This window comes from Bombina bombina, chromosome 4, assembly GCF_027579735.1.
Source record: "Bombina bombina isolate aBomBom1 chromosome 4, aBomBom1.pri, whole genome shotgun sequence".
NCBI lineage: Eukaryota > Metazoa > Chordata > Amphibia > Anura > Bombinatoridae > Bombina > Bombina bombina.
The window spans coordinates 828,455,185-828,474,209 of record NC_069502.1 but is presented as its reverse complement, the minus strand read 5'-3'; the positions used below and the strand labels follow the sequence as shown (position 1 = coordinate 828,474,209).

Genomic DNA, 19,025 nt, shown 5'->3' with positions numbered 1-19,025 from the left:
GATAAGAGAGAAGGAAGAGAGGGCATGTGTGTGTGTGTATCATTTACATGAAGCAGAGGGTGAGAGAGAAGGGAAGAGAGGGCATGTGTGTGTAGCATTTACATGAATCAGAGGATAAGAGAGAAGGGAAGAGAGGGCATGTGTGTGTATCATTTACATGAAGCAGAGGGTGAGAGAGAGAAGAGAAGAGAGGGCATGTGTGTGTGTATCATTTACATGAAGCAGAGGGTGAGAGAGAAGGAAGAGAGGGCATGTGTGTGTATCATTTACATGAAGCAGAGGATAAGAGAGAAGGAAGAGAGGGCATGTGTGTGTACCATTTACATGAAGCAGAGGGTGAGAGTGAAGGGAAGAGAGGGCACGTGTGTGTATCATTTACATGAAGCAGAGGATAAGAGAGAAGGAAGAGAGGGCATGTGTGTGTACCATTTACATGAAGCAGAGGGTGAGAGTGAAGGGAAGAGAGGGCATGTGTGTGTATCATTTACATGAAGCAGAGGGTGAGAGAGAAGGAAGAGAGGGCATGTGTGTGTATCATTTACATGAAGCAGAGGGTGAGAGAGAAGGGAAGAGAGGGCATGTGTGTGTATCATTTACATGAAGCAGAGGGTGAGAGAGAAGGGAAGAGAGGGCATGTGTGTGTATCATTTACATGAAGCAGAGGGTGAGAGAGAAGGAAGAGAGGGCATGTGTGTGTATCATTTACATGAATCAGAGGGTGAGAGAGAAGGAAGAGAGGGCGTGTGTGTGTGTATTATTTACATGAAGCGGAGGGTGAGAGAGAAGGGAAGAGAGGGCATGTGTGTGTATCATTTACATGAAGCAGTGGGTAAGAGAGAAGGGAAGAGAGGGCATGTGTGTGTATCATTTACATGAAGCAGAGGGTGAGAGAGAAGAGAAGAGAGGGCATGTGTGTGTGTATTATTTACATGAAGCGGAGGGTGAGAGAGAAGTGAAGAGAGGGCATGTGTGTGTATCATTTACATGAAGCAGAGGGTGAGAGAGAAGGGAAGAGAGGGCATGTGTGTGTGTACCATTTACATGAAGCAGAGGGTGAGAGAGAAGGGAAGAGAGGGCATGTGTGTGTACCATTTACATGAAGCAGAGGGTGAGAGAGAAGGGAAGAGAGGGCATGTGTGTGTGTACCATTTACATGAAGCAGAGGGTGAGAGAGAAGGGAAGAGAGGGCATGTGTGTGTATCATTTACATGAAGCAGAGGGTGAGAGAGAAGGGAAGAGAGGGCATGTGTGTGTGTACCATTTACATGAAGCAGAGGGTGAGAGAGAAGGGAAGAGAGGGCATGTGTGTGTGTACCATTTACATGAAGCAGAGGGTGAGAGAGAAGGGAAGAGAGGGCATGTGTGTGTATCATTTACATGAAGCAGAGGGTGAGAGAGAAGGGAAGAGAGGGCATGTGTGCGTGTACCATTTACATGAAGCAGAGGGTGAGAGAGAAGGGAAGAGAGGGCATGTGTGTGTACCATTTACATGAAGCAGAGGGTGAGAGAGAAGGAAGAGAGGGGGCATGTGTGTGTATCATTTACATGAAGCAGAGGGTGAGAGAGAAGGGAAGAGAGGGCATGTGTGTGTACCATTTACATAAATCAGAGGGTGAGAGAGAAGAGAGGGAATGTGTGTGTATCATTTACATAAATCAGAGGGTAAGAGAGAAGGAAGAGAGGGCATGTGTGTGTATCATTTACATGAAGCAGAGGGTGAGAGAGAAGGGAGAGGGCATATGTGTGTACCATTTACATAAATCAGAGGGTGAGAGAGAAGGGAAGAGAGGGAATGTGTGTGTATCATTTACATAAATCAGAGGGTAAGAGAGAAGGAAGAGAGGGCATGTGTGTGTATCATTTACATGAAGCAGAGGGTGAGAGAGAAGGAAGAGAGAGCATGTGTGTGTATCATTTACATGAAGCAGAGGGTGAGAGAGAAGGAAGAGAAGGCATGTGTGTGTGTATCATTTACATGAAGCAGAGGGTGAGAGAGAAGGAAGAGAGGGCATGTGTGTGTGTATCATTTACATGAAGCAGAGTGTGAGAGAGAAGGAAGAGAGGGCATGTGTGTGTATCATTTACATAAATAAGAGGGTGAGAGAGAAGGGAAGAGAGGACATATCTGTACCATTTACATGAATCAGAGGGTAAGAGAGAAGGAAGAGAGGGCATGTGTGTGTATCATTTACATGAAGCAGAGGGTGAGAGAGAAGGCAAGAGAGGGCATGTGTGTGTATCATTTACATGAAGCAGAGGATGAGAGAGAAGGGAAGAGAGGGCATGTGTGTGTATCATTTACATGAAGCAGAGGGTGAGAGAGAAGGGAAGAGAGGGCATGTGTGTGTATCATTTACATGAAGCAGAGGATGAGAGAGAAGGGAAGAGAGGGCATGTGTGTGTATCATTTACATGAAGCAGAGTGTGAGAGAGAAGGAAGAGAGGGCATGTGTGTGTATCATTTACATAAATAAGAGGGTGAGAGAGAAGGGAAGAGAGGACATATCTGTACCATTTACATGAATCAGAGGGTGAGAGTAAAGCGAATAGAGGGCATGTGTGTGTGTACAATTTACATGAAGCAGAGGGTGAGAGAGAAGAAAGGACAAGGTAGGGGTGTGAACCAAATAGATTTTATTATTACAATCTGTCTGTACTGAGGCTCATCATTAACATAGGAGGAAAACATTTTATAATCTGAGTTTTCTAACTGTGAACCTTATACCATAGATCACTCACCTGCAGAGAGATCTGATGGCTGAATAATCTGTACAAGTTCAGTAGCTCCTGTGTCTAGATTTTCATCTCTGTGTCCTGTTAGTTCTAATAAATAAAATGAGTTTTTTTGAATAAATGGATTTAAGTGCAGTTATCTCACACAATCTGATCATACAGTAATATTACACAACACATCAGTATTAGAAAACATTACTAGTAGCTTCTGCCATAGATCTGTTACCTGCAGAGACGTCTGATGGGGTCTCCACTGGCTGAATATTCTGTACAAGTTCTCTATGTGCTCCTGTGTCTAGATTTTCATCACTGTGACTTGTTAGTTCTAATAAAGAATAAAATGAGTTTATTTTGTTAAATGGATATGAAACAATTTATATATATTTAAATGTATTCAATTAAGAACAAAACAAAGCATCTGTTTTGCACTTAAACATTTACATATATAAATGAATATACAAATTGCTTTAGCAGTAATTCCTCTTGACCCTTTAACTGTGTTTTTATTATTTTTGTTGGGTATAACATTAGTTTATAATCAGACAGCTCATTAGATCACATGTGACAGATTCACTGTAGATTTGCTCTGTGTCAGTCACGTCAGTAGTGTATGAGCACTTCCCGAGTGAGATATTTATTACTACACAGCGTTACCTGAGCTCTCATTTCCTGGGATCTCCATAGTCCTTAGTGCTTGGTGAGTCTCCATCATGACGTCCTTGTAAAGCTCCTTGTGTCCCTCTATATACTCCCACTCCTCCATAGAGAAATACACAGCAACATCATCACACTTTATAGGAACCTGAAACACACACAACTCATTCAGTACTGACACAGGGACTGGTTCTGTCACACACTTTTACTGACAGAGCCAGGATAATGTTACTGAGAACATACAGAGACACAGACAGCTGGTAGGAAATACACACAGGGCCAGATGGGTCAGTAAAGTGAGTCACTGTGTATAAGTCACATTCCCCAGCAGTACTCACCTCTCCGCTCAGCTGTTGTATGCTGCTGTGGGAGGGCCTCTTCTTCACAATAATGTATTCCTATAATATGTATGAGAAAGCTCATCAGACTCCATTTGCCTGGACTAACAAGTTCTTGCTTACTTCTCTCGATCATCACAAAACATAAATAAAATATAGTGGATAATTCTGTGTGGCCTATATGGATAAAAGCGGCTAAAGACTGAGGACATGAGCCCAAGAACATCAACATTGCTGGAACATTTGAGAGGGTGTGATGGGGGGGCAAAATGTTGAGCCCTTGGTTGATAGAAGGTTCCATTGGTGCTGGGGTCCCTTGGGTTTTAAGCCTTTTTGTAGTTGGGGTCATGCAGAGGGGCCTTTAGGGTCTGGGGTGAGTTTTTGCAATAGAGGTCATGTAGTAGGGCTTTGTATGAGTGGGCTTTTTCTTTATGGTGGGAGGGGTCTTGGATGCTAGGATTAGTATATATATTTTTTTTTTTGCTGGAAGAGGATTTGTATAGGAGGGTTGTGCAGATGAGTGAGCTTAAATGGACAGTCTACTTGATTTTTTTTACTATTTAAAAAGATAGATAGATAACACCTTTACTACCAATTCCCCATCTTTGCATAACTAACAATGTAATATACTTTATAACCACTAAAACTCTAAATCTCTGCCGGTGTCTAAGCCCCTGCAGGTCGCCTCTTATCTCAGTGCTTTTTATTAGCTTTTCACAGCAAGACAGTGCTATTCCATGCGTGACATATAGATAACATTGTGCTCACTCCTATGGAGTTATGCAGGAACCAGCACTAGTTGGTGAAACCGCAAGTTTGTAAAAAGCACTGAGATAAGTGGCAGTCTGCAGAGGCTTAGATACAGGTAATAATAAAGCAAAAAGGATATTTGTATAACAGTGATGGTTATGCAAAACTGGTGAATATGTTAAAACAATAGCAATTTTCAAGTAGAACGTACCTTTAAGTTAGTGTTATGGTCTGGCTGAACTGAAGTTAAGGTTAGTGTCACGTATTTCTATTGATAAGCTAACTCAAAAACGTAATACAGCTGGTCTTGCCTTACCCAATATTAATTTCTACAATCTGGCAGCCTTAGTCAAAATTGCAATTGACTGGCTAGCAGAATCTAATTGGTTTTCCTCAAATGATATTGAAAGTCATATTATCTATCCCTTCTCTTTAAAAACTATCTTACATAATCCACCAAGTAAAATTCCTGGTAATGTTGCCAGCCTAATTACCTAATTACCATTAATAATATAGTGGAAATACCCAGAAAATATTTAAGACATGGGAAGAGAAGGGCCTGAAATATTTACACCAATTTTCACTGGATACGGGTCAGATAGTAAGATTTGATTCTCTTATAAAGCAATTTGATCTCCCGAGAAACAGTCTGTTTGCCTATTTGCAAATACGTCATTTTATTAATAGTAAGGATTGGGTACCTGATAGTAGTGGTTCATGGTCAGATATTAGAACATGTATTCAAAAATCTGTTGGGGGAACTACATCTATATCTTTGATATATAACATTATGCTGGCTAAACAGAGCCAAATTTTTTTAGATAAAATATGTAATACATGTACACCTTATTTCCCAGGTATGAACCATGAGAAGATTAAGACAAGTTTCTCTGTATTAGGTAAATACAGGGTTTCAATAAATTGGAAAGAATCTCACATGAAATTACTGAACAATTATTATTTTACCCCCGCTAGATTGAAAAGAATGTTTTTAGTACAATCATTTCTATGCCCACGCTGTTCATATTTAAATGCAGACATTCTACATATGTTTGGTCTTTGCCCAAAGATCTTCCAATTTTGGAACAAGGTCACCTATTGGTTTAATAAAAACTATGGGGTTGATGTCTCTATTGGGCTTGAAGAGATTATATTTCTTGAAGCCCAAATAGATAATCAAAATCCTTATAGAAATATACTGAATACAGTAATCTTGTTGTCCAGACATCTAATATTGAAAGCCTGGAAGAGTAGAACAGCTCCTAGTTTCTCACTTTTTATTAGAGAAATACAGAATCAGATCATTTTTGAATCATTCCACACACAATTGTTAGGGGAACAAAAAATATTTTTTTTTAGTAGGATGGCTCCCTATAATTAAAACTTACCCTCACCAAATCCAAAAACGTATATTGAATCCATTTTTGAGTTCTAATAGTTTTGCCGAATTGGTGTTATTAGATGAATTCCCTGCATCATGGATCTCTCTATATAGAGAAATATACTAATAGTTATAAAATCAGTAAGCTAACTCATGTTCTGGAGTAGCGTGACATAATCTGGGGTCAATGTTAGGGGAGACAGGGGGGTAGGGATTCTATTTTATTTTTAGGTTTTGTGTTTTTTGCTTCCCCCCCTATTTTTATTTTTTATTTTTTTGTTTGTTAAACCTCTGATGTCTAAGATTTTTTACTTAAAAAACGCATGTTCATTTTTTTCTTAACTTTTGTATCCTACGTTTGGATTGTATTAATAAATATATAATGACTTACATTGTATCTGACTTAGGGCCCAAGTAGGATAGGTTGATACACACTACTTTTCTATGTATTGCTATAGATATATTATGTTTCCTTTGGTTTTGATTTATTTTTAAGGCATGCCGCAAGTTCCAAAGAAAATGGTAATATGAGGATTAATTTTAGTTGACAGAAAAAGCAATGTAATCTATGACAATAGTTTTCTAGGAGAGCTAATCAAGGTTGGCTTTGTATTTTTTTTGATGTGGAGCTGCGTCTTCAAGAATGTGATATTGTGAATTGGAGCAGTAACTCCTTAATTTAGGTTTATATTGATGTTTAGTTAGGAAAAGCTTAAAATTGTAACACAGAATAAGGTAACGCACTGTTTAGCTATGTCCAAAAATTAAGATAAGAGAAGGTTGCTTGAAGGGAAGCTAAAGTTGAATCTCAGCACATAGAAAAAGTGACACAAGTTAAGATAATGGCTATGCAGTAGAGTAGATTGTTGTATCTCTATTTCCTTTTTGATGTGGAGCTGTGTCTCCATGGAAGTTACAATATGACTAGGAGCTGCGCCTCCACAATTTATCATTTTCTTTTTTTGTTGGTTTGATTTGTGTTGCCTTTTTATGTAATGCTGAAAAACTGATAAATAAATAAAAAAATAAAAAAATGAAGTTAAGGTTAGTGAGATGGTCTGGGTGAACTGAAGTTGGGGTTAGTCAGATGGTCTCGGTGAGGTTAAGTAAGATGGTCGAGTGAGCTGAAGTTAGGGTTAGGAGACAGTCGGTCTGGGTGAGATGAAGTTGGGGTTAGTGAGATGGTCTGGGTGAGATGAAGTTAGGGTTAGTGAGATGGTCTGGGTGAGCTGAAGTTAGGGTTAGTGAGACGGTCTGGGTGAGATGAAGTTAGGGTTAGTGAGATGGTCTGGGTGAGCTGAAGTTAGGGTTAGTGAGACGGTCTGGGTGAGATTAAGTTAGGGTTAGGAGATGGTTGGTCTCGATGAGATGAAGTTGGGGTTAGTGAGACGGTCTGGGTGAGATAAAGTTAGGGTTAGTGAGACGGTCTGGGTGAGATAAAGTTAGGGTTAGTGAGACGGTCTGGGTGAGATAAAGTTAGGGTTAGTGAGACGGTCTGGGTGAGATAAAGTTAGGGTTAGTGAGACGGTCTGGGTGAGATAAAGTTAGGGTTAGTGAGACGGTCTGGGTGAGATAAAGTTAGGGTTAGTGAGACGGTCTGGGTGAGATAAAGTTAGGGTTAGGAGATGGTCGGTCGGTGAGGTTAAGTGAGATGGTCTGGGTGAGCTGAAGCTAGAGTTAGTAAGATAGGTCCGGTGTATCAGAAGCAGCACAGTAAATAGGACCAGTGTCACATGACATTACCCAGCAGCTCTTACCTCTCCGGTCAGCAGGCAGATGATGCCCAGGGCCTGACTCAGGAACTGCTCTGCCATCAGCTTCCTGCATGTGTTCATCTTGTTCTTTGTCAGTGACTGAGTCAGATGCTATAAATGCGACACCTGTGAGAAGAAAGAAATACGGCAGCTTGAGAGATCAGAAATAATCCGAAATCTTCCTGTATTTATATTATGGTAAAGAGATGATTATGTGATATTAAACATGTTTATTTCACTTATGAGCAATCTAATAGTACACATGTGACTAGCTGCATATGCCGCAGATAACATAAAGTGATAAAATGTAACAATCTTTATATAGCATGTTTGACATTATGGGACGACACATTTATTTACTATTAAAGGGACATGAAACACAATTTTTTTATTTCATGATTCAAATAGAGAATCTAATTTTAAACAACATTCCAATTAACTTTTATTTTTTTATTTTTTTTTAAATTCTTTTTTATTATAAGAGACAGACATGACACGACACAGAACCAAATATTACAGCATGTAGCATACAAAATGTAAGAATATTTTCCACCATACTCCACTCGTCACTGTAAACGATATGTTTATGCAGATTGTCCAAGTTAGTCCATACAAAAGGACGGGAGGAGCATAAGTTGTAGTTGCTGTGTCTTGCGGCTTGATAATTTAGCAAAGTCTGTCCATCAAATTTTGCATGCCATATCCGTCCCCATTTTTAAATACAACTGTATAACCATAAACATAACATATTAACATTATAACAACATGTTGAGAGGAAGAGTAGGAAAGTCCGGGGGTTGTGAAGGGGAGAGGAAGGGAGAGAGAGAAAAAAAAAACAAAAAACAAAACATAAAATAAAATTAAGTAAAATGGGATTGGGCCCTGTTACCTAGAAAAGCATTTCCTCAGTTGGGTATCGGATACCATTAGGAGTTTCCCCTTGATCCCCTAAAGATTGTTCAGTCACAGTATAGTTAAGTTGAGGCATTACCTCAGACTGTAGGAATGGTCTCATGATCTGGCTTTTTAAGTCCATGTTGAAAGTATTAATAAGCGGGGACCACTTCCTCCATTATGGTCGCAGTCTTCGGGTCACATCTAGCCTTACGTCATATTGTTCTATGTACAGTTGTTTTATCAGTAACTGTTTAAATTGTGCTATTGTTGGTGGATGTTTGGAGATCCATCTTGTTAGAATACAGTGTCGTGCTAGTATAGTGCACATCGTGAGTAACCGCTGCTGCCGTTTGTGTGTGTCTCCCCATTTAAATAGATATATCTCAGCTGTAGTGAACTCTATTTCAATATCAAGTGTGATTTTTACCCAGTGTTGGAAATGACCCCAGAAGCTCCTAATAATCGGACAAGTGTAGAAATAATGTAGAAAAGAGGGGGCTGTACTACTGCACTTAATACACTGGTTAGGATGTAGGTTACTCCATTTTGCTAGTCTATTGGGTGTGATGTAATCTCTGTGTAATAGTAGAAACTGGGCCTCCCTGTGAGTGACTGCGAGTGTAGCTTGTTTCGTGCTGTCTAGACTGTCTTTCAAGTCTTGTACTGATACAATGATGGGAATATCCGCAGCCAGCTTCGTCAGCATGTTAGTTTGTATTAGAGTCTAAGTCTGCTTTATTAGTTGTGCATAAAAGTATGACAAGGAGAACCGTCCCACTAGGAACAGCGTCTGAGCAATGGCAAAGGGTGATTTGTCCCAGAAGCCGACATTAGATGACTGCAGAAACGCTACATAGTGTCGCAGTTGTAGGTACGCGTAAAAGTGTTGGTTCGGGATAGTATACTTCGCTTTTAGCTCCTGGAAGGAGCGTATTGTATGAAGCAATGAGTCCAAGACGTCTCCCACCATTCTAATACCGAGGGCTTCCCATATGCGGAATGGCCCATACTCATTTCCTGCTGGGAAATCTGCATTCCCACGAATGGGTATATATCTCGGGGGGGGGGGGGGGGACTGTCTACTTTCAAGAATTTGTGAATCAAGTGCCACGCTTTCAGTGGGTCACGGTATAACACACTGTTAGTGACTAGTGGTGGTAGGGTCGAAAATTTCGCATAGGGGAGGTAGGCCAGTGCCAGGGGGGCAACGATTGCTTCTTCAAGTATCGCATCACTAAAATGCTTCGTATTTAGTTGCCAGTCGGTGACTAACCTGGCCAGAGCCGCCCAATTATATAATTTGAGATTTGGCAGACCCAATCCTCCCTCCAAGTATGGAAGATGTAACTTATCCGCCGCTATCCGGGGTTTGCCTCCCCTCCAAATGAAACGTGATATGGCATATGAGAGCATCCGTAGATTCTTTTTTGACATTAGAAATGGTAGCATAAGCAATGGGTATAAGATTTTGGGTAGTATTGTCATTTTGATTAGACTAATCCGACCCGATAAGCCCAAAGGGAGATTGGCCCAATTTGTCAGTTGAGAAGCTAGCTCTGAGCATTTATGTGATATGTTGAGATCATACATCTTAGCTGGGTCTCTATGAAGTTTGATGCCCAGGTAGGTAAGGCCCTCTGGGGCCTCTACAAATGGGTAGTCTTGTGTAGAGTTCTGGTGCCTATGCAACCACAGTACTTCAGACTTTGAGGTGTTTATCTGATATCCCGAGAAGGTGCCGAAGTCCGCGATCATGCGCAATATACGCGGTATATGGACAGAGGGAGTATCCACAAACAGTAACATGTCATCAGCGTACAACGCTAAGTGCAGGGGGACCCCCTTTACCGTAATCCCTGGGAAGAGCTGCCGTAGTTTTAGCGCAAGGGGTTCAAGCGCTAAGTTAAATAGCAGCGGCGAGAGGGGGCAACCCTGCCTGGTGCCCCGCTGCAACTGGAAATCAGGAGAAAACAGTCCATTGACAATGACCGTGCCACTGGGTGATGGTACAATTTGCCTATAACCTCTAGGAACGGGCCCCTGAAACCGAACCTCCACATGGTGTCCAACAAATGAGGCCACTCCACCAGATCGAAGGCCTTCTCTGCATCCAAGGATAGCAGGAAGGCCTCCGGAGTGTCCACCCCCATCTCCTGTCCCCTTGCCCAGTACTGCTCTATTACCTGCATGACCCTGCGGAGATTCACCACTGACGAGCGTTTGAAAACAAAGCCTGTTTGGTCCGGGTGTACCAGGTCCGGAAGGATCACCTTCAGTCTATTGGACAAGATCTTCATAAACAGCTTGTAATCTGTGTTCAACAGAGAAATTGGTCTGTAGGACTCTGGTCTTGAGCAGTCTTTACCTGGCTTGGGGATCAGCGTAATATGTGCTGAAGTAAAATTGTTAGAGGGGGAGGTCTCCGTCTGAAGGAAGGCATTATATAGCCTGGTCAGTGTAGATGTGATCTGGGGCTGCAGGGACTTATAAAATTTGGCCGGAAGGCTATCTGGCCCTGGTGCCTTACCCACTGGCAAGGACCCCAGGGTGAAGGTAAGTTCCTCGACAGTCACCGGGCCGTTTAGACTGTCAATTTGAGTCTGTGTCAATTGGAGGGGGTTGCAATGACTGCCAAAATTGTGTCTGGACCCCAACCCAGGGCCACGTCTTGGGTATAGAGTTTTGCATAGTATTGTGCAAAGCACTGTGCTATGTCAACTGGTTTTGTGTGCGTTAGGCCCTGCGCCCTAATTGCTGTTATGTTAGCCCTTGCTGTCTGGGGTTTTGATAGGGTAGCTAGCATCCTGCCTGCCCTTCCACCAAATCTGTAGAATTTACCTGCCGTCTTTAAAAATCTGTAGAATTTACCTGCCGTCTTTAACAGCCCTGAGGTAGTTTGTTGCTTCATAAATGCTTCAAGCTCTGCCTTTGCCGCTAGGTAAGTCTCATAGGTCGTTTTTGTTTTAGCTTGTAAATAGGCTTGGTAAGTCTGTCCCAGCTGCTTTTGTAGGTTCTTAGATTTATTGTGTCTTGTGTTTTAATTTAGAGACGTATGAAATTATGGAACCGGCAAACACTGTTTTCGCCGTTTCCCAGAGAAGTTGGGTGTCGTCTGCATGAGCTGCGTTGTCAGTGAGAAAGTCCGTCCATGTATGTTGTAGATATTTCACTAATGCCTCCGAGGTGGTCAAGTAAGTTGGAAATCTAAGAGTGTTCCTATTGGAGCGTGTTCTCTGGGATCCCAGGGCAATTTCTACTGGTGCATGGTCTGAGATTAAGATGTTGTGTATCTTACAATGATGTACCTGTGTGGTTAATTCTCCAGCAATCATAAATAAGTCAATTCTGGACAGGGTATGCTTGGCTTTGGATAAACAGGTGTATTCTTTTCCTTCTGGGTTCAATAGTCTCCAGATATCACAGACCCCTAAATCTGCTTCTAACATACTAAAGATTTTTGTTTCATATCTGGCCTTATAGTTTATTTGTGGGTCCCTGACGGAGTGAGATGCAAACCAGAGCCTATCCAAAACATGTGTGGGCGAGATATTAAAATCTCCGCCAATTATTAGGTACGAACCCATGTGTGGAGCCAAGTGTCGAATTAGATCTGACCAAAAGCCTGTTGTTCTGTGGTTGGGGGCGTACAGGTTGCAGAATACATATTTCACAGAATTTACCGTTGCCTGCACTATCATAAATCGTCCGTCCCTGTCCCGGTAGGTGTTATCTACTGTCGCTGTTACCTTTTTCCCAAATACAATAGCTAAACCCCGGCTGGCACTAGTGTAAGATAAGAAGACCACTTGTCCCACCCAGTCCCTTTGTAGTTTCTGGTGTTCTGAGTCTGTCAAATGCGTCTCCTGTAGCAAGGCTATGTCTGTTCCCAGTTTCCTAAGGTGAGTAAGAATTGATTTGCGCTTTATGGGTGAGTGGATGCCACCCACGTTCCAGGTCACTATCTTAAGCGACATTCTCAACTACAGAGGAGGCATAAATGGTGGGGGAAAAAAAAAAAAAAAGGGGGGGGGGGAGGAAAAAGGGGGTAGGGACATTGGGTGGGTGAGAGAGAGCCCAGTGGTATCTTGACATAAAAAAAAAAGAGAACAAGAAGAAGAGCATAAAGTATACAGCATTCTGGACCTTCAACAATGACACTTACATTTGATAGACATAGGCATAGACTTATCTTAGCATATACACAATTAAGCCCTACATTTATTGCGTGCTCAGACAGAGCCGGGACTATAAGTATGTAAACTCTCACCCTAACCATACACAGCTGTTCTAAGCCCCTATCCCTGGGAGAGGTAGATATTGTTGGGGGATTTGAGCGTGTGAGACTCCCTGAGTTGGGCACAGAAGGGGCACTACGGATAGTAGGCTGACAAAACATCCCAACGATATTTAACTTGCTTATGTAGTATACATGTGTGTGGGTGACCTCCGTGGAGTTGACAGTAACAGGGGTGAAGGTAAGAAGGGCATTCCTCTCGGGAGGGGGTGGGTCTATTACCAGGCTAAGGCGGAGTGAGTCTAAGTAAACACTGTGATTGGGAGGCCGAATATTATATTCTGAGAGTTCTCTGTTATCTCTAAGGCAACTGGAGGTCCCCTCTAGATTATAGCACCTTTGATCTCTATCACTCTCAGGCTGGGTATTTAAGTCTTCATCTACATGTGTCTCAGAGTAGCTGTCAGCATATTTTATCAGAGAACTCGGGCATGTATATCGTAAGATTTAACGTTGTCATAACCAGCATGAAGCATAACACATTGTAATCCCTCACCCCCCAGATAAAGTGTCAGCAGTATTAACCCATTGTTATGACACATTGAGAATTTAAAACATGTTAAAGATAAACAACAGAACAACAACAAAAATAACAAATAGAACTTATAGTAGATATCACTATTCAACATTACCCTAGAGGCATTGTCCCGCCTCTCTTTGAAGTCCATCGACCCTTTGGGGCAAAAGTCTCTTCCAGTCCAGGAAAAGGCCAAGCAACAAAGAGACTCAGCCATCCTTTATTTTTTGAGGCCTAAAAACAAAGCAAGAAGGAGAAAACAACAGAGGAAGCATCTTCCTAATTGGAGCTTGCTATCTTCAGGTTGGAGGGTGCTGGTTTTCTGTTGCCAGATAGCTTCTCACCGCTTGCGGTGAGTGGAAGAATTTTACGCCATATGGTGTTTGTAGACGAAGTTTCGCCGGAAAAAGCAATGCTACTTGACGTCCCTGCTCATGTAATTGGGAGCAGAGCGGGGCAAATTCCTTCCTCTGTCTAGAGACCTCCAGTGAGAAGTCCTGAAAGAGGAGCAGCTTTGAGCCCTCGTATATCAGCTCTTTATGCGAGCGATAGGTCCTCAGGATCTTTAATTTTTCTTGGAAATTTAGGCACTTGAATACAACCTGTCTAGGTTTGGCTCCTGCCTAAACTCCTGCCCTTTCCGGGCCTACTCGGTGTGCTCGCTCCACATCAATTGGTAGGATGTCAGCATGTATGCCCAGCAGCCTGGGGAGCTTCAGTGCTGTAAATTCGAGCAGATCTTAGCCCCTAATGGATTCCGGGACTCCTACGATACGTAAATTGTTGCGGCGACTTCTGTTCTCCAGATCATCTATGCGATCCTGGAGCACTTGGGTTTTCTTTACTAATTGCTTGACTGTGGTATCTGTGGCAAATTGCCTATCTTCCACATCAGAGATACGGGTTTCAGCTGCAGTTAACCGTGAAGAAAATTGGCGTATCTCGCTTGTTAGCGTGTCAACCCCTGCTTGCAGAGAGTCCATCTTTGGGAGAAAGATTTTAATTCTTGCAGGAGAGCAGAATGTGAGGCTGGGTCTGAGGCCCCCGCTTGGTCTGGTATAGCTGAGCCCTCCGCCTGAGTGTCTGATAAGTGTTTCAGTCTCTTTTCACTGGTCTTTGATCTATGAGACATGTCAGGTTTAGTGGAGGGAGAAAGTTTATGAAAGTATTTGTCCACTTTCATTAGAGTGGGGTGTGGGATCTTCTGTATGCAGAGCAGTCAAGCGTGATGCTGAAATATTCAAGCAGATGCCAGCTTCTAGCGGTGCACCACAAGAGGATGCCTTGGTCTTAAGGGGTAGAGATGTTCAGCCTGATCCCCTTTACTGTTGCATAGTTTCTGTACAGCTGGTGGAATGGTGTGTCCTGCCTTGCTATGACCTGATGCAGCTGAAGGAGGTATAAACAGGGTCAGGGCAGGTACAAGTATGTCTATTATTGCATCCGAGTGTTTGGCACTTAATGAGGTGAGGAAAATATCTGCCACTGATGGGAAGTGGGAAAATATAAAATGATCTTTAATGTGATTATGGGCTATGCAGGCACCTGCTGATATACAAGTAACGTTTTTCACCTTCCGTGTGACGCAGTTAGAATAGACTGCTAGTTAAGGCCATGAAGAAATAAATAAAAAAAACCAAAAAAAAAACCGTTCCCTGTGCAGTGTTTAATAATCTCCCACACCGCTCACCTCTCTTGAACCAGTCCTGATACAATATTGTCCCCAGAGAGAAAAATGGTAGGCTGTCTGCACAACTATCACTTATCTGTGATGTGTTTTCCTTGGCTGCGTGTCCCTTGTTCTTTCCCCACCTCACTCTCCACTGCCGTTTCTCCCCACTAAGCCACTGATCGCAACTTTCATGAGCGCTACTCACTGCTGCCCACGATATGGAGTGTATTAGGCGGTTTGTGGCAATTCTCCTTTGCGCCCTTTTGCTCCCTCCATGCCTGTGACTGAGGCCGGGTAAAATCCAAGATGGTGTCGGTGGTATGTGAATGCCTCTTACAGTCAATGGCCTCCAGAAGCCGGAGCTGATGGAGTATGCTCCGCGCACCTCAGTAGACGACTGGCACTATGCGGTGATCACTAGTCCAGCAAGTCTGTCGTGCGGGGCCCAGCAGAAAATTGTTAAATTTTAGGGGTATTTGCGGCCCGACCAGCGGAGCTCTGTTAGGACACGTCTGCTTCTTTGGCCTGCCCACCGGAAGTCCAATTTACTTTTATTATCTAATTTGCTTTATTCTTTCGATATCCTTTGTTAAAGAAATTGCAATGCACATGGGTGAGCGAATCACACGAGGCATCTATGTGCAGCCACCAATCAGCAGCTAGTGAGCCTATTTAGATATGCTTTTCAACAAATTATATCAAGAAAATGAAGCAAATTAGCTAATAGACGTAAATTGGAAAGTTGTTTATAATTGCTTGCTCTTTCTAAATAATGAAAGAAAAAAGTTGGGTTTCATGTCCCTTTAAAGGGCCAGTAAATTTACATGATAACAAGACAATGCAATAGCACTTAGTCTGAATTTCAAATGAGTAGATTTTTTTCTGACAAATGTCAAAGCTATATCCATTTCCACTCCCCCCATACCATGTGAGAGCCATCAGCCAATCACAAAAGCATATACATATATTTTGTGACTTCTTGCACATGCTCAGAAGATGGTGACTCAGAAAGTGTAAATATAAAAAGACGGTGCACATTTTGTTAATCAAAGTAAATTGCTAAGGTGTTTAAAAATGAATGCTCTATCTGAATCATGAATGTTTAATTTTGACTTTAGTGCCCCTTTAAGTTCATTAGAAGCAAAATAAGGTGACTGTACACAGGAATATGCAATGTTATCTGATAAATCAGGAAGCAGAATTAAAACACTAAGTGCCTCAGCTCCCTGGTTACCAGGCATCCTGTAATTTATGGGATTATCCCAAACTGGTAGCTCTGTCCTGCTGCACCTTAGTTTTTCATCTGCTGTTTATGCTCAAACAGGAATCTGCCCCAAATCATACAACCCACATATTACCTTGATCATAGGATAACATTACAAATTATGTGAGGCTGCTAAAGTGAGGACACAACAAATACTGTGCACCAAGTAAGTAATTGCCCTACTACATGTGCTGTAAGACTGGTCCATCTTCTACCTACTACCCACTGAACAGCTGTGCTTGTGCTTCATTTTATTATATATATTGCATTACTCTGGGATGTGGTTTCCTCTTCATATTTAGCTAAATGGCTTCATGTCACCCTTTACTTTTCTCCTCTCTTAAAACCATTGAGATAGTCATAAATGGTCAATTATAGCAACAGTAATAATAATAATAATAATAATAATATCTAATAGCAATAAGAAACATTTTTTTTACAAACTTTTTCCCAGTTATGTCACATCCTGTTTTGGGCAACCATGCAGACTGACTTCCTGTGACCCCATCACATATACAAGTAATAAATATACAATTATTATAAACAGGTCAGACTTGAACCCATCACCCTAACACACAGACTGTGCGTCATCAAGTCCTCACTCCCTCAAATACAGCTTGCTCATTGTATCAGCCCCCTCACACTGTAGTCCCTATACAGACTCTCAGCCCCTCTCTGTCTCACACCCCAGTCCCTGTACAGAATCTAAGCCCCATCACAGCCTAGCTCCTGTACAGAATATCAGCCCCCTCCTTTCTCACACATCAGTCCCTGTACAGATTTAGACCTCTCTCTCACACCCCAGTACTGTACTGGTTCTCAGCCCCCCTCTGCCTCACACCTAAGCCCCTGTACAAGCTCTCAGACCCCACTGTTTCACCGCCTAGCTCCTGTACTGGCCTGTACAGTCCCTGTATCCTCCCCCTCTGATTCACTCCCCAGTCCCTTTGAAGTCTCTCTGCCCGCCTAGCTCCTGTACACCTCAGCCCTGTACAGGTTCTTAGCCTCTCGCTCTCTCTCACACCTCAATCCCAGTACAGGTTCTCAGCCCCCCTCTGTTTTATAATCCAGCACCTATACAGACTCTGAACCCCTCTGTATCACACCCCAGTCCCTGTGTAGACTCTCAGCCCCCTTTGACTCACACCCCAGCCCCTATACAGACTCTCAACCCATCTGTCTCACACCCCATCCCTTGTACATGCTTTCAGCCCCCCTCTGTCTCACATCTCACACCTCAGCCCCTGTACAAACTCTCAACCCCTCTCTCTGTTTCTCTCCCACACTGCACTCATATAATGGTTCAAAGCCCCCCTCTGCCTCACACCTAGCCCCTGTACAAGATCTCAGCTCTCCTCTGTCTCACACCCCAGCCCCTGTACATACCCACAGACCCCTTCACACCCCAGCCCTGTACAGACTCTTAGCTCCCCTCTGTCTAACACCCCAGCCCCTGTACAGATTCTCAGACCCTCTCTCCCACACACCCCAGTCCTGTACTGGTTCTAAGTCCTCCTCTGCCTCACACCTAAGCCCTTGTACACAATCTCAGTCCCCTCTGCCTCACAGTCTAATCCCTGTGCAGACTCTCAGCCCCCTCTGTTTTACACCTCATACCCTGTACAAGACTCTCAGTCCCACTCTCTCTCTCACAGCCCAGTCTTGTACTGGTTCTCAGCCCCCTCTGTTTCACAACTCATACCCTGTAAAAGTTCTAAACCCCCTCTGTTTCACACCCCAGTCCCTGTGCAGACTCTCAGCCACCTCTGTCTCATACTCCAGCTCCTCTATAGACTCTCAGCCTCTTTTGGCTCACACCCCAGCCCCTGTACAGAATCTCAGCCCTCCCCTCTGTATCACACTCCAGCACCTGTACAGACCATCAGCCCCCCCCCCCCCTTACACCCCAGCCCTGTACAGACCCCCGAACAGCTCAGCCCCTTCATAGATTTTCAGCCCCCCTATCTCACACCCAAGTCCCTGTACAGACTCTTAGCCTCCCTCCATCTCACATCCCAGCTCCTGTAGAGACCCTAAGCCACCCTCACAACTCAGCCCCTGTATAGATTCTCAGCTCCTCCTCGGTCTCACACCCAAGCCCCTGTAGAGACTCTCAGCCTCCCTCCATCTCACACCTCAGCTCCTGTAGGGACCATCAGCCCCAATCACACCCCAGCCCCTGTAGAGACTAACAGACCTCTCTCTCACACACACACACGTACGCCTCGGTATTGGTTCTCAGTCAACCTCTGCCTCACACCTAAACACCTATAAAATATATTAGCCCTCCTCTGTGTCACACTCCAGCCACTGTACAGATGCTCAGCCCTCCTCACATCCTAGTCCCTTTATAGACTCTCAATCCCCTCTGTCTCACACACCCCTGCCCCTGTACCGACTCTCAGTCCCTCTCACACCTCAGCTCCTGTAGAGACTCAGATACCTCTCTCACATACACACCAGTCAATGTATTGGTTCTCAGTCCCCCTCTGCCTCACACCTAAGCCCCTGTACAGTCTCTTACCCCCCCCCCCCTGTCTTACACACAAACACACCAGTCCCTGTATTGGTTCTCAGTCCCCCTCTGCCTCCCACCTAAGCCCCTGTACAGTCTCTTACCCCCCCCCTGTCTTACACACAAACACACCAGTCCCTGTATTGGTTCTCAGTCCCCCTATGCCTCCCACCTAAGCACCTGTACAGTCTCTCACCCCCCCCCCCCCTCTGTTTCACACACTCTCCTCTGCCTCACACACTCTCCTCTGCCTCAC

The 19,025-nt window shown here is 43.5% G+C and overlaps 1 protein-coding gene across 1 annotated transcript in view; it reads right to left on the bottom strand.

Moving 5' to 3' along the window:
• The window catches only part of LOC128657156 (zinc finger protein 300-like), a 63,080-nt gene that overhangs the window by 43,311 nt on the left and 744 nt on the right, over positions 1 to 19,025 (bottom strand). The window contains exons 2-6 of the mRNA XM_053711398.1: positions 7,614 to 7,736; positions 3,726 to 3,785; positions 3,388 to 3,535; positions 2,960 to 3,058; positions 2,740 to 2,823 (exon numbers count right to left, since the gene is read on the bottom strand). Coding sequence (XP_053567373.1) covers positions 2,740 to 2,823; positions 2,960 to 3,058; positions 3,388 to 3,535; positions 3,726 to 3,785; positions 7,614 to 7,691 — 469 coding nt within the window. The 5' untranslated portion in view covers positions 7,692 to 7,736. The remainder of the gene's footprint in view (positions 1 to 2,739; positions 2,824 to 2,959; positions 3,059 to 3,387; positions 3,536 to 3,725; positions 3,786 to 7,613; positions 7,737 to 19,025) is intronic.